Source organism: Puntigrus tetrazona, chromosome 16 (genome assembly GCF_018831695.1).
Source record: "Puntigrus tetrazona isolate hp1 chromosome 16, ASM1883169v1, whole genome shotgun sequence".
NCBI classification, from domain to species: Eukaryota; Metazoa; Chordata; class Actinopteri; order Cypriniformes; family Cyprinidae; genus Puntigrus; species Puntigrus tetrazona.
The window spans coordinates 24,134,303-24,159,209 of record NC_056714.1 but is presented as its reverse complement, the minus strand read 5'-3'; the positions used below and the strand labels follow the sequence as shown (position 1 = coordinate 24,159,209).

The 24,907-nt window shown below is 36.8% G+C and overlaps 1 protein-coding gene across 1 annotated transcript; it reads left to right on the top strand.

Annotated features, from left to right (window-relative positions):
* Nucleotides 1-4,787: 4,787 nt before the first annotated feature.
* On the top strand, nt 4,788-24,327 carry rspo1 (R-spondin 1). The gene is made up of 6 exons (XM_043260043.1): nt 4,788-5,210; nt 9,290-9,877; nt 13,694-13,885; nt 16,269-16,409; nt 18,168-18,377; nt 22,632-24,327. The coding sequence occupies exons 2-6, from the start codon at nt 9,781-9,783 to the stop codon at nt 22,784-22,786; spliced, it is 795 nt and encodes a 264-aa protein (XP_043115978.1). The 5' UTR covers nt 4,788-5,210; nt 9,290-9,780; the 3' UTR covers nt 22,787-24,327.
* The last annotated feature ends 580 nt before the right edge of the window (nt 24,328-24,907 follow it).

Genomic DNA, 24,907 nt, shown 5'->3' with positions numbered 1-24,907 from the left:
ACCGTTTATTAATTTCTGCAGGCTCAAAGGTACAGTATGATCTGTGAGAAAAAGAACAGGACAATAGAACTCCTTCATCTCCTGGTGTCTGCAAGAGTCATTGCCGTGTGTTACTTTACAAAGCGCCAGTGAAAAGAAACAGATGCTGTGTATCTGATACTTTTAAAAACAGTGTAAATCATCGCTACCACTGAGTACATTTTTAAGATGATCAATGGTACCTATAGTTCAAGTTCCTCTGAGAACAAAGGCTTAAAGATCAGGTTTAAAGATAAAACTTCATAGGCAATTCAGAGCAGAAGAATTACAACGCTTTCAGAAATTTGTAGATTAATCAAGCGGCGATTCTGTCCATATCTGGACAAAACGTTAACAATAAATAAGGACTGCTATATACTGAATGTGGAATTATTTACAGTAAGACAACCTATTGCCAATGTTAACATTTGTTTTCCAGGAAATATCATAAAACACACACACTTAAAGTCAAGAAGATAGCACAGTATTGGAGGGCTGTATAATGCGAACATATAGTCCGGATCAAAGCTTAAACCTAATTATTAAACATATAAATTATACCTCAAATAATGTGAGTTATTTAGCGTACTTTTATTGCATATACACTGTTGCTTAAATGTTTGGCCTTAGTCATTTTTTTAAATAACCCTTTTATTCAGCAGCGATGCATTAAATTATCGATAAAGACATTCATGCTGCTCATTTAAATACTCTTACTTTTTTCTCAACAGTCTTTTAGCAATAACGATGCCTGTACAGAATCAGAACAAGCTACATTTCTGCACTCTTTTCTAATTGTTTTGCACTTTACCTACTCATACCTACTTTTGTTTTGACAGCATGCATGTATAAGCTTGCTGGCAGATAACTTTACAAGTCTCACTTTCATAGCAACCCACTTTCTCACATCAGTAACATGCACATCTAACGAAAACTCCCATATTCCTGTTAGAGTCGTTTTGTTTTTACGCGTTTTGTATGCAGTATTTGTATGTCGTAACATTTTCTGTCTCACTTTTGAAACCGCTTACTTGGCCAGTGACGCCATGGAAGACGGTCGAGGTTGGTGAGCCGTGTGTACAATTACTAATTACAGCTTCTTAAGAGGTCGTCACAGCCTTGGCAGCATCATGCTGTCGGGATATTTCTCTGCAGCAGGCCCTGTAAACGATCTAGACGAATTTATAGAAGTTGGTTTTCACTTCAGCAGGATTAAACTAACTGAGATAAATGTAATTTTCAAATAAAAAAACTAAATTGTTTTGCGTCTCGCTCCATATTCAAAGAATATTACAGATCAAGGCAAGTCAAAATACTTCACATTAAACCTACCTGTTAGCAGATTTTAGATTTAAAAAAACTGTGGACGGATCAAAGTTTTCCTGGTATCTGGTTAGGCTAGAGCAATCGCCAGGAACTGATGTTTATGGCCCCCTGTTGGATTGTGAGGAAATGGAAAGTGCTTTATGATTGATGTCAGCTTCATATGCAGTCAGGTCAACTCTTAGCTGCTGTGAATGGACCATAAAATACCGAATACTGATTTCAGAATTGCACAGCACTTCTTTCGATTTGCTGCACAGACTCTCAATAAACATTGGATTAAAAAACTATAACTAAAATCAATACAGGAAATCAACTGATTTTAAATGATAATCTGACTACCCTAACCCTCTCGTCTACAGATGCAAAGGGATACAAATATCCAGAAATTCTTCACTTTTCATACCGATTCCTCTCGGTAACAATAAACAGACAGGAAATGGCTCTCAATTACCTAAATGAAAACGGCAACACCTAATCCTTGTTCAAACTCACAGGCTATTGGAGGGAAGGAGGGAAGCTGTGCTGTTTTTCAGTGGAAACTTTTGATAAAACATTTATCCTTGAACTAGGAAAAACTTTTAGCATGATTCCATGTCATGCAAGGTTGGTTTATATGAGGCCAGATCTGGTGTAAACAATACATATTTTCTTTTATATTGGTAGCTCAGCCAAAACTCATAAGAAAACTCTCCTGCTCTTTATTAGACTATGGCACGCACTCTAAACTTTGTCCTGACAAGCAATCCAAAGATTGGTCAAGCAGAAGACAAGCTAAAACAATTGAGGAAATCTAGATGACTTAGATATCATCATGATATGTAAGCTGGTGGTTAAAAAAAGAAAAAAGAAAACATAACTTGCTAACACAAACATTGCAGGCTCAGCCCCAAACCGGACTGGGCCAGGACAACACACTCTCCTGGTAATTTGTTATTATTTTACCAACTATAAAACCTTAAAAATTCATACATTTCTGTACAATCTTCTTACGCCCCACTCAGGGGCTGGTTGTGTTGGATTTGGATTGTACGTATTTGGCTCTAAAAATGTTACGCTTTTATACAAACCAATTCATACAAAAGCATTAGACAACTTGTAAAATAGTTACATTTTCTCATTAGATCAGGATTATTTGTAAAAAGTTGTGAAAACCTTCCAGTAGACCTAAATGACAAGTATAGCTGGATGTGTGCTAATAAAGTCAAGCATTGGTAAAGATTTAACACTGACAGTTAATTTCACAATACATTTGAATGTGTTCTGAAACAGCTGGAAAAATTTTTTTAATTTTATTTATGCTATTGATTCTTAGTTTTACATTTAGTTCGTTATTTAATTGTTATTAAGATCTGAACCTAGACATTTGTGTATATTGCCAAGGGTGAATAATATTTCAGTAGCCTACAGTGCTTTCCATCAAGCTGAAAAACAGTCAAAACTAGTGTAGCCGACAAGAGAGTTATGAATAAATTAACCTACCTCAGCATTTACATCCCAGATTGAGTATGAATGAGTACACAATGGTGGTTACCTAATAAAAAAATTATAATCTTGCACTTGTTTTAACTTACAAGCCACAGTTGTCACTATCTAGCATAACTATCCTGATAATCCGGCCAGTTTTACACAAATCTATACTATCTGAGGCTTTAAGAAGCTCTCCATGCCTTTAGTCAAGGGCGGCACTAAACTGCAAAGAAGAAACGCTCGTGACGGTGAGTAACTAACTGAATTTTGCTTATTTAAATAAAATTTCAGTAATTCAGCAGTTGTTTTTATTAAAACCAATGACCAACCTGTGAAACGACTCATCGTAAAATTGTACTGAATCGGTTCGTTCGGACTGTTCGCATACACAAACGGATTAAAATCTGAATAAATTATGATTGTTTACTGTGTTTGCGACTTAATTTGACCTTTTATTTTGTTAGGTTTTTCTACAGTAACTTTTATTTTTAAAACAGCAACTTTAAATTAGGGTTAGCCTAATTTAGGTTAGTTATTTAAGTAGCTTCTCGTCGCTGTAAAACGCATTGGGTTTTCCTGATTGGCTATAGACATGACGTAATTCAGTCATTCATCAGAGTTTGACTGCTGACAGCCCACTCTTCACTACTATTTTGTGATTTCTTGCCTATGGAGCTTATCCTCAACAAGACTGATGCTGTTGTGACGTAAAAAATGATTTTGCAGTGCTTGGGTTCCTGAATACATCTGAAAGCGTATTGTAAAGAATTAGCTTTCGTTGATATCAAATGATAGCGTGACTTCCCAGCAGTAAGCATATGCAGGCTAATAGCTCACTGGCAGGTATAAAGTTCCTTTATTTGCTAAATGATTTGACAGAGTTTATAATGTCAGCCTTGTAACATGCTGATTATGCTGTTTAATGTGTTGCTCTGGATGCTGTCCATGTGTTCTGGGCATAGAACCATTATCAGGTGCCACCCAGAAATAAAAGCTAGAATGTGACTATGTAATGGTTACATCAATGTTATTTGTTTACAGTATAAACTGTGTGCTTTTGGGAACAAAAGACCAAGATATTTATGCTGCAAATGTGCAAATTTAAATAATGAAAGATTTTAAATAAAGAGGTTGTTTGATGCACACATTCGGCGGAGGAGGATAAATCACACCAAGTAAAATAATATGACCTCTATGCTGAAAGTCAACATATGCTGTTCAGAATAAATATTAAGCATAATACATTAAATAATTCCTTAAGGATCAAGTAAACATTTAGCCCATTTTTTTTTTTTTTTTTTTTTTTTTTTTACATTTGTTTTTTTTTTCCTTTCAATCAGAGGTTAGGAATGAATGAACTGCAGCCCAGATCCAGACTCTGAATTAGTTATCAAAGCGTTATCATTTTATTATTATCATTTAAACCCATTCATAAACAAAGGTGACATAAAGGCTACATCTGAATCTACAAGTATACCTAATAATGCCACACTGAAGTAAGAAATGTGTTTACACAGCAAATCAAGAAAACATTCAGCTCTCTGTCTGTGGTTATAGATTATCACGCACAGGAGACAGCAAACAAGACAAATGCTGATTGTCAGAACTTTAAGGTTGAATTTTTTTTTTTTTTCCAAATAATAAAATGCATATATTCATACTCCTCAAATAATTTAGGGCACTTCACTACTAAATGTTTGGAAAATTCTTTACTTTAAACAGCATGAAGTATTTAAACGTATAATGCATTAAAAATGGTCTCGACAGAAGTTTTTTTTATTAATTTTGTTATCACAGACAGACGGATGGATGTGTGCTGTTAAGGTGAACATCTAAATAAACAACGTTTCTCCTCAATTCCATCACAGGTTTTTTGTCTCTCAGTGTGTGTTTCGAGGGGAGGGGCCAGCTCAACCTCCAGCACGCCGAAACGGCTCTAGATGGAGTTGGATGCAAACTTCGTGAGGTAGAAGCTCTCCGCAATGATTTGGATGCTGTCCGGAGTTTAAAAGTGGATTTATGTGGGACTTGCTTCAGAATTACGACAGAGAACCGCAAAATAAACCAGGCCTCTGTCGTCTCCATTATAAACGCAGTTCAGTGGAATTAGGGGATTTATCCATGGGATTTTCTATTTAAAGTCTTTTTTTTTTGTTTCTTTTCCTTTCTCCCATGCCCACTATTGCTCAGATTACGCACTGGGACACTGATGTAAACTGTCATGACATTTTAACCGAAGTCAAAGCAAGTCAAGAAGCGCTTGTCCCATAATAATCCCAGTAGGCAGTCTGTTGGTCAGCCGCTGGTGTCTGCTAGCAGCGCGAGGAGAAGCCCGTATTACAGACACATTTAGAGCCTCGCGCTCAGTGGATCAATAGGAAGCTCGCGATACATAGTAGGTAGGTTATACGATCGGCTTACTTCATTATTTCTAGTGCGTTAAAATATACATTTACGTCTGAGAGATCGCCAAGGAATGAATTTACTTTAACATCTTAAAAGCCGATTTAATTGGACCGTGACTCTAAACGCAAAACTTTTCATTGTTACAATAGAGAGCATTTTTATTATCTGTCCTTGATAATATTTTTATTATTTGATTATCTGTCGCGATTTTTAGGCTACGACGGACAGTCTATGTTTCATAGGCTACTTCGGTTTTATTATTTCAAGATTTTATACTCTAAGGCTAAACTTATTTCCAATTCCTAAACATAATTATTATTATAATAATATTTCTGAATGAAATAAAAATGAAATATTAAAAACAGCAACAATCTTTTTTGTAGCTTTTTTATATTGTATTACGAAATGTTGATTATTAATATTAAGAACAAAATGATTATTTGAAATATTGTTATTGCAAAAATATATTAATTACATTGCAAAATAAAAATATTTCACAACAAAAATGATAGTTGTTAAATATGTTATTGTGTTATTAGAGTTAAACAGTGTTATTGTTATTTCTGTTTTAGTTAGCTAATTATTCTAAATACCAATAAGAATAAAATACATATTTTTTGTATTGATTATTTGGAATTATTTTTATTCAAGAATTGAGATTTCTAGACCAAAAAATTAGCGTTTGTCTTTCATTTGTTATTGAGGGACAAATAGAAAGCAAAAACAGTGAGCACGCAGCTATTTAGAGATGCCGAACCTTTAAAGATGGAGGGTCTTCCAAGTGATGGATTTCCTAAAATCCAGATCTCATGGCTTTTAAACATCCGTTGTTCTGTCTCTGGCCCAGTGTTAGGTAATCTGGCACCAGCTTTCTGCAGTAAAACCAGTAAGTGTTGTTGAGAGGACCAGTCCAGAGGGAGAAATGACGGAATATATATGAAGACAGGTGCAGTTTGACAGATGCACGCATGCTGCCAGTACACAGATTAAACAGCATCACTTACTGTCACAGACAGACGTTTAGATGACGGTGCTGTGTTCCTGACTCATGGGTGCTGGCGTAGATTGACTTCAGATCGAGACCGTGTAATCTTGAGGGCAAAGAGTGGTCATCCTTAAGCGTACTGAATCACACGAGTTACCGTGCTGACTGAAGACATCAGATTTATTGTACGCTTTAGTAATAGTTGTTGCGTGATTATTGGCTAGTTTTGTAGTTTTATACGTTTGGCTGCCATGTATACTGAAAAAATCATTTAACCATTTTAAACACCGGAACTAATTCTTTGTCTGTGCATCACCATCTTGAGTCTAGTCCATAAGCTTTTATAGCAAGCGGTTTGGGAGGGATGTTGAACGTTTAACTGTCTTTCCTCATTTCTCTGGGTTTCCTGGAGCGGAGGATTTCCAGGGGGTCTGAGCCATGGTTCCAGAGCAGGCCAGACAGACATCCACTCTGGGTTTGCTCTGCTTTATTACAGACTCTGTTTATGGCCTGTTTATTGCTCTGACCTTTTTCATGGTTCCGCCTGAACTTGCTGGGTAATGCAACGGCTCGAACATATGTTCTGTGCAATAAGCTGGGCTGTTGGCCTTTGTCATACAAGATGGAAAAAGGCAGAGAGAAGAAACAAAGAAAAACAGTTGTGGATATAGAGAAAAAGACTAGAGTTTAGACCACTGGTGGGATTGTTGATAGGCTAAATATCATATTATTTTCATATATTTTATTTTCGTAATACAATGTTAATATTACTATAGTTTATATGCATATATAAAATCTTTAATATATTTAGCTGCATTTATTTTAGCTCAAAGTTAAGTGTGATTTTATCTTCATTTTGGAACGAAGCAATTTATAGAGCAGTCGCAGACAGAAATGAAATTCAAAACTGGTTTTCTGCCCGAAAAAGTTAGTTCTTAACTAATCATCATTATTGTGATTCGAAGATGTATCGTTGCACTTTGCAGTTGATGCATCAAGAGAATTTACGCAAAAGACAATTTAATCTACTTCTCATGAAAAGGGACTGAATGAGCGAAACAGAAAAACTGTGTATCTGCTGTCTGTTAATGGATGAGACTTCAAACATGAAAAGTTGTCACAGTGCCCTAAGAAAAGCTCAAGGGATAATCAGTCAGATGGTGGGGATGCCTCTTGTCACACTCAGAGGTTTCTTTGTGAAACAAGAGTATAATTTATTAAAGATTTGCTTGGATTAGACTTAACTGTAGATATTGAATATTGGTAAAAGAGGAAGGCTTTATGCAATGTTTTTTGATTAGATTTCTCCTTTTGATTAGATTTTTCCTTTAGATTTTGTATCTCCAGATATTTTCCCTTTTTTGACTTCACCTGAGCTTGTTTCCCTCTCACAGAACATCATCTTTTATTTTCTGGATAAATCTGTGCGTCAGTCTTGACATATCTCTCCTAATTAATATTGCTGACGAGTGCTATGAACAGCAGACAACAGGAGGTTTTGGCTCTTTCTGATAAATACGGAGAAAGTGTCGAAGACATCTGAGTATTATTCATTGTCTAAGATAAATAAACTTAGTGGAGCGAAGATGTCCGTAAGTTTTGGTGGAAAGAGGAGATTCCTTCTTATTCCTTCCAGACTGGAGAGAGATCATCGTTTTAATGCCTGATGTGCAAGATAAATATTATTTCCTTATTTTTCCTTCATTTAAACCACATCCGCTACCACATCTGTGTATGTGGTTTATTAATCTTTGCTTTCGCTTGGTTTTACCACATCACTGTAACCAAAAGATCCTGTTAACAGCCATTTAGCAAGGAGAGCGATTTTTTGTTGTTGTTGTTTGTGATATTTGTCATGCTACAATTAAACACTTTTACACTTTTCCTTGATAATGTTTTACTGTTGCATGACATATTTGCACAGAGTGTGTGTACTTTCACCCGTTTGAAGTCAAATTCAAACCAAACCGAGGGAAAATCATGTTTGTCTTGCATGCTGGTTCATAAATTACAATTTATAGAGTCAGCTTCTCATTTCTGAGGAGTGCTGAATTGCTTAAATGAAATATAGATCTGTAGAGTTTTTGTTGGCATTTAAAAGCACTTTTTGGTATGCTAAGAATTAACAAATAACATGATACAAGATCCAGAGGACCTGTGGCCAAATATGGCCCTGCTTTCCTGATACTTCCAGGCATGATGTCTCTCTTGCGTAAAACCAGAACGCTCATCCATTTCTGCTGGAATGTGATTAAGAATCATTCTATAAACATATCTATCTGTCATAGTGAGAGGTGTAAATGTGAACGCTTTCGCTGTTTTGAGAGACATTTTTCAGACTATTGTTTTCTGACAAATGGGGTAAACATGTTTTTTTCTTTTTTCTTTTTTTTTTTCATTTCATACTTTTGGATGTGCATCGACCGAAGGTTATTGTGGTATTTGTTTCACGGTGCTCTGTTTCTGGTCGAATCAACTTTAGCTTTAGCGGCCGAACACTTCAGCTCTTGTCAGTCTTAATGGGAAATTACATTTAAAATGAAACATTTTGTTTGCTTTCCCGGCTCATGAATCTATCTGGCCAAGGAAAAAATAAGCATGGCAGGAATGTGTGGTTTAAACTGACAAAATACCAGTTTCGGGGTTATGTTACTCAAACTATTGTGTCCGCATTTATAGTTCCAAACCAGACTTTCATGAATCAATTTAACAAATTTAGAGCGCAGAAATGCTGAACTTCGTTGAGAAAGAGCAGTGATAGAGATGAAAGAGTGCAGTTATGTAAGCCCTGCGTAAGGCTATTTTCTTTCCATCGTCTTTTCCTTGATTCCAAAAAGTATTTTATGACAGTTTACAGAAAATCTAAAAGTTTTTTTCAAAGTATTCACTTTTCAAAGCATAAAATTGAAAAACTTGCACCTCTTCCCTTGGGCAAGATATTTGGATTTTCTTTTGACATGCTGACTTTACAAAGTACCGTTTTATATACATGTCTCATTGTGCTTTTTTCTCCCCCATTCACCCACTCCTCTCCTCATCCAACTCCCTCCTTCCCTCGCTCGCCCCTTTTTGTCTGTCTCTCCGCAGCAGATTTTGGCACTGACGGATGCGTTGTCACGCGTAGGAGTCCAGAACCTCTCTCCATCTCTCTCGTTTTTTTTTTTTTTCGGCACTCCCCCTCCTCCTCCCAGCATCCCTAATAAGACACATGCTCCTGGGCTGGGTTGCTCACTCACGTTAGGATCTCCTGGCTGCGACCGCCGCGAGCTTCTCTCTCCTCTCGGTTTGGCCCCCGGCTTCATGGGTTGAAGGGTAGTTCGCGTTGTCCACAAGATCTCATCACTCCTCTCGCCCGGCTCTCTGTACCCAGAACTTCACCGTTCCCATCTTCATCCTCGCGAGTGCTATGGTTTGTTCTCTGAACATGTACGGACTTGCAGCGGCAGAGGCCTTCAGCCAAGGGCGTCGCGACCGGCTGTAGTCGACTTCGTTCCACCTGCCACAGCGTGAAAGGGGCCCCCTCAGCTGTGATCTGTCTGCCTGCAGGCGGGACCCAGCGTGACTGGGCAGCAGGGACTATGCATTTGGGACTGGTGGCGCTGGCAGTTATCTTCCTCGGCTCCATGGGTCACGGCGATAACCTCAAGGCCTCCAAAGCAAGAAGACAGAGACGAAGTGAGTTCTGATGTCTCTTTCTGTTTCTTTCTTAAGGTCACTTCATTAGATACCTCACTGTCCCTTGAGACACAATGCAACATTATTTGCGCATTTCTGTGTTTTTTGGAGTTTTTTTTTTTTTTTTAAACCGTTTGGTGGGATATTGCTTGTGTAGAACCTGTTCTGTCGCTTTTAATAGTAACTTTGTTTTTAAGGGTAGATTGTAAATGAGCATGTTATGTTCCTAAGCATGGCCAAATTTCACTTATTAGAGCCTTGTATTTGCCTGAATAAATTAACATAACGCCTAACACATTTCATTTTTGCATCTTCAAAGCAGCACTTACCTTTTAATGACTTTTCAGTTTTTTTTTTGCAGCAGAACTCACTCTGATAACTGAAATATTTTCTTATGCGTGAAAGAGCACTGACACAGAATTAGTGTTTCTTATTTGTCTCATTTCTTTGTTTCGTATACCGCTATCAAATATTCTTGAAGTAAATACTTAAGAGGCTTCGGAATAATGGAGGAAAAATTAACCCAATATTATATATGTGTGCACATCTCAGAATAAGAGGTTTAGTATTTAGTATTGATGCAGGTTTAGTATTTCATACACTTTTATGGTTTTGGAAAGTCCCATTTTTTTGTACTGCTATCAAATACGCAATAAAGCATTAGGTGTAATGTTAGAAAGTCGACCTGATGATTTACTTTTTTTTTCTAATTTGACCTTAAAGGTTAATATTGTCTTTATTCAGTGTAAACTGTACATTGGCCCCTGCTGGCAGTGTTGAGGAGTGTACAGCCTCCTCTAGAGGAGGTTGTAGGTAAAAGTACACTGTCTGTACACAAATCTGTGTGGCATTTGCGACTAGTTAGACTGCTATTATTTCATTTTGTTATTAAGAGACAGTACTATTATTTACATTTATAGACCGGCCACAAGCTATAAGCAACAAAATAAACATATATTGTGTTGTGAGAGTTATAGCTGGTAGCTAAAGCTAGAAATCATGTAACACGAGGAAGCCTAGAAGTGCAAGTCAAAACAATGCCAGAATGTAAAGCTATCTGAAGAGAAATAAACAGCGCGTTACTTGGAGAAATAAATCTGCTGGTGCTTCACAATCTGTTAAGACTTCTTGACCTCAGCGTAAGCTTGTCTAACCAGTGCTTCTTGATAGCGGAGTTTTCTAGCAGTTTTATCAACAAAATGAAAGCAAACACCTCTGACAGCTGTTTTTACACAAGTGACTGATCAGCAGTCACACTGCTTTTTTCCCTTCCCATAAAATATCCAAACCATACCAGCAAAACATCTAATATTTCATTTTGTCTAAGTGTTTATTTTTGCTCGTTATAAACTGTTTTAAATTATGACACCACTCCGTACATTAATTTCATGGCACGGCGCCTCTCGCGGCAAAAAGGCATTCAGCCATTCTGCTCACATATGTACATAGCAAAAATACTTTTTAATCTGTATTTCTGCCATTCTTTAAACAAGATGAATTTAAATTTTTAAAATTGCGTAAGCAATAAGATGCGTTTGCAGGGAATATATTTTGATTTACGTTTATTTCCCTTTGCTTTAAGCATAAACGTTTAAAAAAAATTATTAGGCTAATGTTTTAAACGAGACAAAATGCATTTGCTAGTGGAAAAGAAAATCACGTAAATTAAATATAAGTAAAGATATATTCTTGTGCAAAGTTTAATGCAGTAAGTGGGATGATTTTTTTTTCCAGCTAACCTTGAATCAATGAATGTGATAGATGCAGCCAAAAGTCTTGTTTATTGAACACACTCAAAATGCTGCTGATGAACAGTTCTTGCTACTTTCCAAGAAATATCTCAATGCAAAATTCACTTTTGTTCCTCTCTAAGGTTTTAGGTCATTGCAAATTCTAGGCAACTCCCGCAGGGGTTTTGGTCTTTTTCACACTTATCTGTTAATGAAGTGGAAAGCTTTAATTTTTTAAAGTACAATTCATCACCACACCTAATGTTTCTCTGGGATAGCAAAATAGTTTTATGCTATTCAACTGGATACAATTGCTCATTTTATGGTTTCAAGGGGGAAACGTGTGAGCTGCAAAAAGAAAAACGTTTTTTGGTTTTCTTTTTGTTTTTGTTTTTTTAAGAAATGCAAAACACAATACAAATAAGCTGAAACAGCAAGATGTGTACAAAAAATAACATTGCTATCTTATATTTTCTTCAAGTATATTTTAAGGCCAATTTTAAATTAGGGACTCTTTTTAGACCAGATTTTAAGAAAAAAAGTGTTGCTGTGCATTCTTTTTGAGATGCAACCCATGATGTAAATGCATAAACAGTGAACATGCTAATGTAAAATATAATACAAAGCAATAATTTAATTAAAATTTAATGGTTTACAGTCATCTGAGAGTACTTTTTTTTTACTTTATGGATGGTGCTGTCAAGTTCAGGTTGGATTGATTTATTAGAACTTAGTTTATGTTATACACTACATTGAGCTAAATGTCCAATCCTATGGATTGGTCTATTAGGCCTATGTTTAATGATGCGCTTACTACATAGACTGCTTTTTCGTTTCAGGGAAGATTTTGATTCTCTAATAATTTATCATTTGATTATCATTGAAGCAATAAAGATTTGAAGGGTATTATAAGTTGTATGATGATTTCCAACCAACCTTCCTGCTGCTTAATAGACCCGTGCAAAACAATCATTGACATTTATCATTTATAATCCTAGTTTCATATTTATTGTTCCTGCTGAGAGACTTTCTCATTTATTTCAGCTTGTGAGAGTAAAGCAGTAATCGGATGAAGGACACCCCATTGCCTGAGTAGAACCACTTGTAATAATCTTTTTATAGATTTTTTTTTCTCCTTTTCAGCTGGACCCACCAGGGAGTCCTTGCTACTGAATATTAATAGTAGATTAATATTGACGTTTAGTGGTTAAAATCAATTTTTTAGTTTGATGCATGAGATCATGTGATTTAATAGGCATGTCTGTCATGTAAAAATTTGGGTTGTATTTATCTATTACGTTACATCACTGTACTCGCAGCTTATTTACAGTGGGATGCCGTTTTAACACTTTTCAGCACAGAGATTGATTGCCCTCTGAGAGTGTATATTTAGAGCTAATGCTACACACATAGACTCGTAAATTAAAGCAGATGACCGCAGTTTTGACTCCAGTCGGCCTACCAGGAACAGGATGTTCACTCTGACATGCTTTCGGAGTAATCGTTTATTTCTTCTTGGCCTCAAACGCAGAAATTTTTGGATGTTACAAGCAAGGCATGGAAGTCACAAGGGATGAGTGAGCTTTCTTAGATATCTGTAACTGATTTTATTTTGTCGTGTGTCAGCGTTTTGGGGCACCTGGACAGAACAAGTACAGACTGAAGTTTCAGGCCTCGTTCTCCATAGCTGACCCTGACAGTGCTTTCCCAAATGAATTATGTTACTTTTATAGCCTTTGTATTATTATATACAGCACTGCTGAAATAACCATCTATCTATCTATCTATCTATCTATCTATCTATCTATCTATCTATCTATCTATCTATCTATCTATCTATCTGTTGGTCTGTCTTTTTTTGTATGATGTGAGTTTATTTATCTTGATATTCAGGGGTGATGGTAAACTTATCTTGGTTGTGTTCTGTATACACGTTAAAATATAGGTAGCAGTGATCTGGAAAGCACATAACTTGTTTACTTAACTAGTAATTGTAAGCACTTTATTATAAAAGGTCTTCTAAACCGTAAGGAAATGCTGCCAGTATCATGCGCACTCTGATTTCTCTCTTTTTTTCTTCCATCAGTAAGCACTGAAGTACCACCATCGTGCTCGAATGGCTGTGAACACTGCTCAGAGTACAACGGCTGTCTTAAATGTCGACCCCGGCTCTTCATCCTACTGGAGCGGAATGACATCCGTCAGATAGGCATTTGCCTCGCTGCCTGTCCTGTTGGATATTACGGCATTCGAAATCGTGATATGAACAAATGCACACGTGAGTCTTTGCTTGGGTACATTTTCCTAGTTTCAAAACTGTAAATAAGTAGGAGATAATAAGGTAAACTGAGCCAATCAAAAAATAGAACAGCGTCCCTATTTTCCAAAATATGACTGTTTTCATATTCTTTAGACGTATTAGCATAAAAAAACAAAAATATGTGCAGCTTGCCCGCTCTCTTCCTGAACAATGAAGATGAATTATCTGAACAGCACAGCATCATAAAATGAGCCCATTTGCAAGGCTTTAACGTCAGTTAAATAGTGTTTAACATCTTCGGAAAGATGGCACAAATTGTGCAATTCCGAAACAATCACATTATTCACCACATTCATTAATACCGTAACCACCAGTGATATTAAACTAGCGCATCGGACCAGTGGATGCCAAATGCTGAGCCAGTGATCTGTTTTCTCTTACTCTGTGGGTGAAAAACAGGGTTGGGGGATGTAAGGCAAAGCAAAACATTGGTAATACGCGGCTGTTTGTCTGTTTCTTCTAGGAAGTCTGTGTTATTATTGTAGGCTGTAAATACAGAGTTCATGGTAGTTCAACTCTGGCCATATTTTTCAGTCTTTCTACGCAAAACCTACGCAAAAATCATAATGAGGATTTACCTTTAATCATCCTCTTTGTTTTAATAGTGCTCTCTAGGTTTCAGCCAGTGACTCGGCTGCCCGTTCCCATCATGTGCGTGAGCATTTTTACAGTGATAAAGGCAAAGCAGGGGATAGCGGTGGATAAGCAAGGAAATACCTCTCGTAAATTGATTGGTGGTACCTCTTCACTCCTGTTGTGGGAGGAAATGAATAGCTTTATATGAGCCTTTTCTAACTTCAACCTAAAAGAGCTTTTCCAGTTGTAAATTGAACGTCCTGCTCCCTTTTCAAGCATGTTTTGATAGCCAATTAGTGTGAACCACAGCTTGGAGTCATTATATTTTGTTATAGGAAGAAAATACTTTTGTTACCAAGATACACTCTTGCATCACTCCGCCTAATACCTCTCAGATGGTTTTGATTTAAACTTTCATTCTAGATAACCTTAAATTTAAATGTTAGCATCAAGGGAAGTGAGAAATTAGTGGAGCGCTGTTTTTATTTCACAACCCTCTGGAGCCTTTAATTCATCATTTCTTGACTGTATACTTTACACTTGCTTTGAAATACCACATGCAGCTGTCCGCTTGTTAGCTTAAGTATTTTTATGATCCACACATTGAGACCAAAATACGTCGTATCCACAGGTGTTGACTCCAAATCGGACGCCTTCTTGTCAACATTTCCCTCTGACGTGTTGGTTTCTTTCTCATTTCGAGTGTTTTGTCCTTTTTTTGAAAGACAGCTGTGCATGCGAATCCCTCCTTCATCTCAGGCCTCTGAGTGGCTGCCCCGTTGCAATTATTCAATCAACTGCTTGCATTTGATTTGTCTCCAGATCCCCATGATGTCTTGTTAACAACATTTGTCTTGCATTAAGGGTACATTTGTAAATGCTTGAGTGCAAAAGAATTTGCTCCAAACATTACTAATTTAGTTGTCAGGCATTTAAAGTAGTAATTGAGAGCAGAGGTTATAAGAAAAAACACAGCTCAAGTATGTTGTTAGGCCCTCTTCTGCTTTTGGCCCGGGACTCGGTGATATCCGAGATATCCGTGCACTTCTGCTCTGAGAATGTCCCAGGTATTCGAACAAAAATTTAAGAATCTCATGTTTGCACCTTTTCACTGCAATTGCATCGAAATCTGTACTGCGAATATATTTGTAGTTTTTCCATTTAAAGTTCAGTCTGTGTCATTTAGAGGAAGAAAAGGGGATTTAATATCACATTTAAAACGGGAAATAATCAGTTTTAGGATTTCAAACATGACCTAAAATGAGAACATTTGCTCATGCTTCCACTGAAGTACTTTAAAACATCTCAAATCATTCTGAATGACACGATCATCAGGTTTTAGACTTTTGAACCTCACTGTAAATCCTTTCAGGAGTTATCCAAAATCACCAAAAGAAAAGAATGAGATTTATGGTTAAGAACTAAAACCTCTGTTTATCAAAATGAGATAATGATGATCATTTTGAAGGGGTTAGGGGTGGGGAAATAGATTTTGTTTCATTTGGTAGTTGTCTGGTTTTTATTCTGCCAAAATCCACAATTGCCCCCAATTTGACGCAGTTTGTAAGTTTGATCAAAGACGACAGGCTTGCAATGAGAGTCTTGACATTCTTGAACTGACTACTTTTTGGGTAAGAAACTCTCTAAGAGCCTTAATAATAATCACCAGTCACCAGATTGGTGGTCCACTCGTTCAAAAGAATTATTTAAGTAAAATGTTTTTGTAAAATCAATATGTAACTGTTATTGTTTTTCTTCATTTCAGAATGTAAAATAGAAAACTGTGAGGCATGTTTTAGCCGAAACTTTTGCACAAAATGTAAGGAGGGCCTGTACTCACACAGAGGGCGGTGTTTCTCCAGCTGTCCTGAAGGATTCACCGTCAATGGCACCATGGAGTGTGTAGGTGAGTGAGCTGCACAAGCCAGGGGTTTACAGCATTATACTTGCATGAGGTTGTACAAATGCATTTTCTATTATATATAAGTGGATCAAAAGCTTTCATCAAAGCTGTCCTAAAAACTATAATCAAAATGTGTTCTTGTCTTGCTGAATTTTTTTGATCCACTTCATATGTTTACTACTGTATATTGTTTATGCGTCCAAAAATTTAATCCGGAAAAGAGAACAACAGTTTTCTACATCATACTTTTACATGTTTGTGATTTCAAAAGACACCGTGAACACAGAATTGTATTTTGTAGTTAATACAGTGTTTAATAAATTTCCATTATATGCGAACCATGACCACAAAACCAGTCATAAGGGTATTTTTCTTTTTTAATTGAGAATCATACATTGTCTGAAAGTTAAATAAACAAGTTGTCCATTGGTGCATGGTTTCATAGGATAGGAAATCATTTGGCTGAGGTACAACTATATGAAAATCTGGAATCTGAGGGTGAATAAAAAAAACAAAAATAGGAATTCGCCTTCAAACGAAGTTCTCAGCCTCTCAATGCATATTAATAATTAAAAATTAAGCTTTGATATATTTACGATAGGAAATTCACAAAATATTTTTATGGAACATGATCTTACATGATATTTGCTTAATATTTGTGACATAAAAGTCGAATCGATATTATTGACTCATGCAGGCTGTTGCTACAAATATATCCGTGCGACTTATGACATTTGTGGTCCAGGCTCAAATATAAAAGTTTACTGTATTACAGTACACTATCATCACACAATAATATAATATTTTATAACCGTAATACATAAATCAGAATCTGATATGGTTTTATTTTGTATATAGCTAGTATATAAGGTTTTCAGTTTAGTGCGTGTCACTTGGCACTTCTTTCAGGGAATGACTTTTATATGAATAGCTGTTGCGACTCAGTTACGCTAATGGAATGATAAAATTGTAAACTTCTCGAATACCTTGTGCTTTTCTTTCCTTCTATTCTGATTTCTTTTTTTCTGTGGTTTCTCAATCGCTGATGATTGGAACGTTGGCAAAAGGCCTGTTGGATGATAAGGGTTTTTATTGATTTCTTTTGAAAGTATTTCTGTCAGAAGCAAGCAAACACAGCGCTAATAGCATTACTCGCAATGGTGGTGCTGGCTCCTCCAGGCTATTTGGCCTTTAAATGGGGAGCCTCCGCTTTCAGTGTGACATTTTGCCAAAGCTTATGATGCCTCACCTGCGTCAGCGGGTCAGTGCACCACTTCTAATGTGTATTTTTCAGTCTGTGATTGTTTTTGGCTGAGATGAGTTCCCTTTGACCATCCTGCCCCCAACCACTTTAGACCGAAAAAAATAGGATACTTAGAAAAGACTTGAAAACTGCTTGAAACCGTTTAAAGCAATAGGGGCTCTGAACCCTGACAGCTTGTCATTACGTTAAATAAAAATGGAGCCTACCTCATAACACATGCTCTGCTTTTTAGCTAAATTTAATTGGAAAATGAATCTGGAAATGGAAGTCTGAATCTCTGCTGTGAATTCTTTGGGGTTTCCTAATGCAATTTCTTCAACTTTTGTTTGGAGTAACTTGTTTCTTAGACCCCTTCCAGAGGAACAAAATGTACAAACCCCAAGTAATTTCTGTATTTTCCCTGTTGTCTGAAAATATAGTAAATTGTGTAATTGGTGTATACTAGATTCATTCTAAAAAATGGTTATTCCGTTTTTTTTTTTATGTCTGTGTTGCAGTCCAATGTGATCTAAGTGAGTGGAGTCCATGGGGCCCTTGCATGAAGAAAAACAAAACATGTGGCTTTAAAAAGGGTAACCAGACCCGTACCAGGGAGCCCTTACAGCTTCCAAGTCCTGCCACTTCCACAGGGGCCTCTCCACCCTCGGGCTGCGTCCCAGAGACACAGACCCAAAGATGTACCGTGCAGAAAAAGATCCCTTGCAAAGGTAAATCAGAGAAAGAACAACACAAAAATGTTGGAAAGTGGATGGATAGGAAATGGTTGTGCTGAAAGGAATGCGTGAAATCTGTTATCCAACTTCAATATGCATGTTTGCAAATTACAGATTCGTTGATTTATTGATCATTTATCATTTTTGGCCACTTGGAAAAACATGTAAACAGTCTCCTGGAACTAATTTGATTTCGTTTATTTATGGTTTTTTGACATAATACACTGTAAATAAATCCTTGAGTGTTCCCAGTAAATAAACAGAAGCCCAGCTGGTTTGTAATCTTTTCGTCGCTGGCTGCGGATCTGAGGGCGGCCTTTTGTTTGTTGCTTTAACTTACTGGAAAGTGAGGTTAATATGCTGCTCTGGCTCTCGAGCGGAATGAATGTTAGTGGACCTGTAGTGGACCTGTTGGCTGTAATCTTGTTCGTAAAAGTCTGAAAATGCTTGACTGTTATACTCTCCTGGATGGCGTGTGTAGATTTCAGCCTAAAATGTAGGCGTTTGATTGGAAGAAAACAGTTTGAGCCTACAAAAAAATGGCAAAAACAATAATTTTTAGCTCATCGGTTAATTGAGTGCTTACACATCATTCAAAAATTAATTTGAGTAAAAATTACTCAGTACGGATGTGTTAAAATTATTAGTATTTTTGCATAACAAAAAAAAAGAAAATAAATGCTGTCCTTTTATATAATTTTATTCATCAAAGATGAAAAAATGTGAAGGTTTCTAAAACAATTAAATTAATACATTTAAAAAAATGAAGCAGCACAACTGTTTTCAGGTTTCCCATCACAGTAATAAATTATTTTTTAGATAAAATAGTGAACAATATTTAAAATTTGAATTATTATTAAATTATTTTAGTTATTAATTATTTTTATTAAATGCATTAAAATTCAATATTCTAATAAAATTCTAATATTATTTTAAAATAACTTACAAATTTTTTACAACATTATATACTTACACAGTACTTATATACTATATTTATAAATGACTCAAAAGTATACAGAGGTAGGCTAATATAAAAGGACTAATTTGCTCAAAACAAAAACCCTTGTGCAGCTTTAAACTTGAATGATATTTTTATTATTGAAAACAAGGACTAGAAGATGATTGTAATTATCAAGCTTAAAAAATCACTTAAAAGTATGATAAACAGCCATTACATTTTGTATGCTGTATTCCTGAAGTCAATCAGTTGCTTTGTGTGAAGACTGAATATTCAAATCTGCCATGCAGACAAGAAAGTACAGTGAGTGGAAAAGAAGGAATTGCAAAAAGCCTCAAACCTTACTGGATCTCGTGTTTGTAGTCAGCGTGATGGTTTCGAATGTCAGACCTTTTGAAAACTTTCAAACATAAAATAGCTCATTTGCTCAGATTGTTTTCGTGAACGTTTTATGAAATTTACAACTGAATGGTTTACAGCAGACCTTGCAGTGCCAGTGCCAATTCAGAAATCAATCCAGGCTAATAAATAGTGTTTGTGTGATTGTAATTGCTTTCACTCATCATCTATTTTTGTATTTTCTCTTTAATGTCTTCCAGTATATATCTCCCAAACCAGAGGTCTCCTTTAATTTAATCATGTATTCCGAGTGATTCATATAAGTTTAGGAAATGGCATGATCCATGACTCAGTCTAAGCTAATCGTAGCATCCCGCTTTGAGTGGTTCTTAAAATAAACACCCGAACATACCTTCTAGAGTGCTTAGTTGTCTTCACACGGTTGAGAAACAGTTTGTTCCTGGAAATTACGTCTTCATCTGTGCGAACAGCCTCACAAGATCAAGCGCTCACTGTTCTTCTGTCGGGAGAAGTAGGCTCCATGCTTTGCTGGACTAGGTGTGACAGCGCCATTTGAGAAATGAGAGGCAAATTTACTCTGCATGACGCCCGTATTTGTGGAAAGAATTTCCACCCAGGGTCCATAAGAATAATTAACAGTGAAATATTATAAACTGCCCCATAAAAGTGCTATGTCGCCTGCCAAATTTCTAAACTTAGAGAGTCCACTTGTCGGAAAAGCTTTCGGAGAGAGAGAACCATAATGAACTAATAGGCCTGGACACATGTAAACTCATTTGTTTGTAGTTCAATCTCATAATATCATGCTTTCCCTAACTGTGTTAAGATAGGATCAGTTATGTGCTGGCTGGAGTCAAAACATGTTTTTAGCCAGAAAAGCACAGCAACACCACTGCAGTTCTCAGGCCGAAAAGAATTAATGCAGCTCAGGTGTCAAAAACCCATAGGTAACGGGTTGCATGACCCGATTGGCTTTTTTTTTTTCTCAGTGCGTAAATGTGCACCTCGTGCTAAATTAGCAAGGCTGTGAATACATCTGCAGGAATTGGCTGACAGGGCTGCTGTAAAAATCACAGGGGGCAGTGCTTGTATAACACCGGTGATTTACTGGTCTGCAGATCTCACGCTTTGTGTTGATTTTGCCAAGCCCCCCCCCCCATTTCTCTTCCCCTTCCTGTAGCTTAATAAATGTCTTTGCACGAAAACCGAATACGCTAAACGCGTGATTGCCTTTGTCAGGCAACGGTGTTTAGGTTGGATTGAGCAGCACTGTAATTATTGCTGTCATAAATGAATGGATCCTCCCCAAGCGCTCTTACCGCTTTATCAAAGCTAACAAGTCTCCTCCATGTGGATCCAAAGTTTAAAGCTCCATTTCCTTCCATGTTTTTTCGTTTCACCTTGGTTTTAAAATCATGATTAACCGACACTGGAGTAAACGCATTTTGTAAACTCAAGGCCTTTGAATTCTTCACACGGCATTGCTGTTCTCAAAGCAGTGAATACTAAACGATACAGTTGTGTTAGACTGCTTTTGTTTGTGGAACACTTCAGAAATCATCTCAACAATAAGACTGTGATACAGTACATACACCAGTTATCTCTGCTTCTCTAATCTGGAAACACACTGATTCATTCAGGAACCAAACAAGTGACTCACTTTGTTCCATTCGGAAGGGCTCATCCCAATTCCTTATTCCTTCAAAATCCCTTCTGTTACTTGGAACACGCTTTACGTCATTTTGATGAGTCAACAAAAGTGACGCCATTGCACAATTAAACTTGGAAACATGGAAGCAAAGTCTTTTATTTTGAAGGGCCCTTTGAGGTGGCCAGTTTAATGCACTTCTGCCCTCCAATATGGCGACCATGATTGTTCTCACTCCAAATTGGCCTTCTTAAATGGTTTTAGTCATTGAGTAAGTTGTTGAATCATTCAATAAGCTGATTTGTTCAAAACACACTGATGTATAGTGACACTTTATCAGAAAATGTTACTCTGAAATGCACAGCAGTACAGCACTTTCTCTTTTAATATTGTGGAAATATTCAGTTGCTGATGCTTCAATAATGTAACAGGCATCAACATCATATCTTTGATATAGGCTTATATATAGCAAAAAGAATAGCTGTTTGTGCTTTACAGGCTTTGGCAGTTCTGTTAGACAAACTAAGGGAATGCTAATTATTGCTTGTTTTGTTGTTCGAATCAAGTCCATTAAACTCTGCCAAGGAAAGTTGTCTTTTATGTGTTTACGATGATGCCATTTCCAGTCAAAAAAAAAATCTGTAAAAGTGAAAATGCTTTTTATATAACTCATTAACCATCAAAGGTTTAATTAAACAAATGTTTGTGCGCATCATTTCTATTCTATTTTTAATCATACATTTTATGCAGAAACAAATGCAACAGTTTGTGGTAAAACATCAGGCCCTTGAGAAGAGCAGAGAGCCAATTTCAGGAGTCGCAGAGTGGCTGTGTTTGTGGCTCATGTTATCAAGTGCAGAGTGAATGCTCTCCAGCACCAAATGAGTGTTGACTTTGGTTTCCAGGGAACATTGAGACTCACAACACTCACTTCATAACAAATATCAGTCAGTTTGGAGGCCCTGACTCCCCCTTGTAGTGTAGTGCAAGTGAAGCTGATGGGAAACGAACCAGCCTGTGTTTTTCAGTACTTTTTTTTTGGACAGCACTACAGTTCAGCATGACGTTATCCGTATTTATAATTTTTTATGTGAAACGTTTATGCATTTTTGTACATTTGGATATACACTAAAATGTGCAGCACAGCTTTAGAGCTATCTATTTTTTATAAATCATTTACATTAAGTTAGTAAATGAATTTTTTTTTCTTTTAAAAATACGAGTTGAATATAACACTTAGTGAGGTTTTTAAATCATCTAATTGCACATTTCTTTTATTCAGGAGAAACTAAGAAGAATCCGCAAAACCGCGGAGAGAAAAACGTCAAGAATCGTGGACGGGACTCCAAAGAAAGTGGCAAAGGGGGCAACAAGAAAAAAAAGACCCCGAACCGGTCCACCACTGTCGCCACTATTACAACGAGCATGGTGACCTAATCTTATGGTGGTGTCAGGTGGGCCTAAGAAAGGAGAACGACTGGCCCATCTTCATCGGCTGAAGACAAACCGTTTTTGATTGTGACAATATCAAAGTTATGCAAAAAAGGAAAAAAAGGAATAACGCTGCTACACGTTAAACATGCTCAATGAGAACTGGAGGATTGCTGTACTGAATAATGAATTGTGTGAACTGAGTGAAGTTTGAGGGAACCAAGGAGCTAGGTTGGTTAGTCTCATGCTATTTGGAAGCATCCAGAAAGACTGTGCGCTGTGCGTGTGCAGGGTCATCTTTTTGTAAGCCTTCCCACAGGAAACAACATTGTTTGTGGTTGGCGAAATGTTCCATATGTTCCTCTTTAGACCTATTGGAAAGGCTTCTGAACTATAGACATCACTGCAAATGAGGCCCACCGTCCTAACATTGCTTAAAGAACATCTAAAATACATTAGAATCTCTTGTGGTTCACCTAATCCAGCTGTAATCACATTCTTTTTCTCCAGAGTTGGATCTCCTTATGTTCGTGACAGGTAGCAAACAGTCTGGAGTCTGTCTGTGAGTCTGTCTCAGAGTGAATTTTTTTTTTCTTTTTTTTTTTTTTTAAGTGCTTTTTATATCTTGTTTTTTTCTGTTGTTTATAACAAAAGAAGGCACTGGAACTGATATTGTGGTTTACAGAGAGAATGTGGAGAAAGAAGAACTTTAACGATGAAGAAACTATCCAAAAATGATGCAAAAAAAGTATTATTATATATCTAGAGACAAAGCACTTATGACTTACAACTGATGGGGTGGTTTATGTAAAATAAAAGTCTTGCGATTAGGGGGAAATAAATACAGTATTTTCTGCACAGAAGAAGGCAGCAATAATATGAGGAATGTACAGTGTTGAAGTATGTATATGAAAGATTTTGTCTCTGTGTGTGTGTGTGTGTGTCAAATGTGTTGTGTGTTTTTAAATCCGTGTTCTTGTGTGCACCTTTATGTTGTGAAGTGAGGGGGAGAGAGAGGTCAGCAGAAACCTACAGTACACTTTGTGTGACCAAGCCATTGAGGAACTAAACCAGCATAATGCTTAAATCGCATTGATTATATGTCTTGTAGGTTTTTCATTGCTCAGTTATCATGGTTCAAATAAATACAATATATCACATCATTCATAATGCTTTGCAACATACAGTATCAATATCTGTGGAAGTAATGCTGTACATCATACAGTTATCTACATGTAGCATCCAGTCACACTTTTCTTAGTCTGATTGCCTTCCATAGCTTGCTGACCGGGCCGCATTTTCCAAAAGCAAAAGTAGATTGTAGAGACCACCGGTGCTAATGGTTTTTATGATCTATAGGCTTACGATGCTTTTGGGAAATGCAACCCCCGATCAGTGGGTGTTCACCATATACACCCAGAGTGACACTGAAAATGTCAGCTTCCGTTAATCTCGATGCAATATACTTATTGTTATTGTATATCTATTTCTATAAAAGTCTTCAAGGTAAATAAACATCTAAATAAACATCGGTTGCAGTTTCTAAATGCTATTTTTTGTGTGTGTAGTACATTTCAGTGGAAGTCCAGGGCTGTTTTTTTTTTCCTGACTGATAATGGCATAGATTTTAATGGCCATGGGATGTGCAAATACAAACGGAAATACAAAAATGAACTATCAGATGTAAAGAGTATGACAACTAGCCTCCATCTCGTTGAAATAAGACAATTTGCATTTATTTTTGGGGACCTTTACATGTTATACATACATGTTTTATGAAGCCTTTAAAGTAAACATCTCTTTATGAACCAAATATGCATGGACATGAACTGTCATTCCCCTGTACATCATATATCACAATTTTTGCATACCTGTCTGGCTGAGATGACAACGCGCGGTTGTTGAAATAATGTAAGTGCATATGATCGGTATAATAATAATATTTAGCTGTGGCGGAGCACAGCAGCGTTTCACTGGGGTGGTCTGTCTCAGGATAGGGGAGGAAGGTGTGTGTACATGCGTGATTGGCGTTCAAACGGAATAGCGATTGTGGTTGAGCGTGTACGGCGCTAGTTGGTGCCCGGGCGAGGGCCGTAAAACTTGGGACAGAAATAAAAACTAATGATG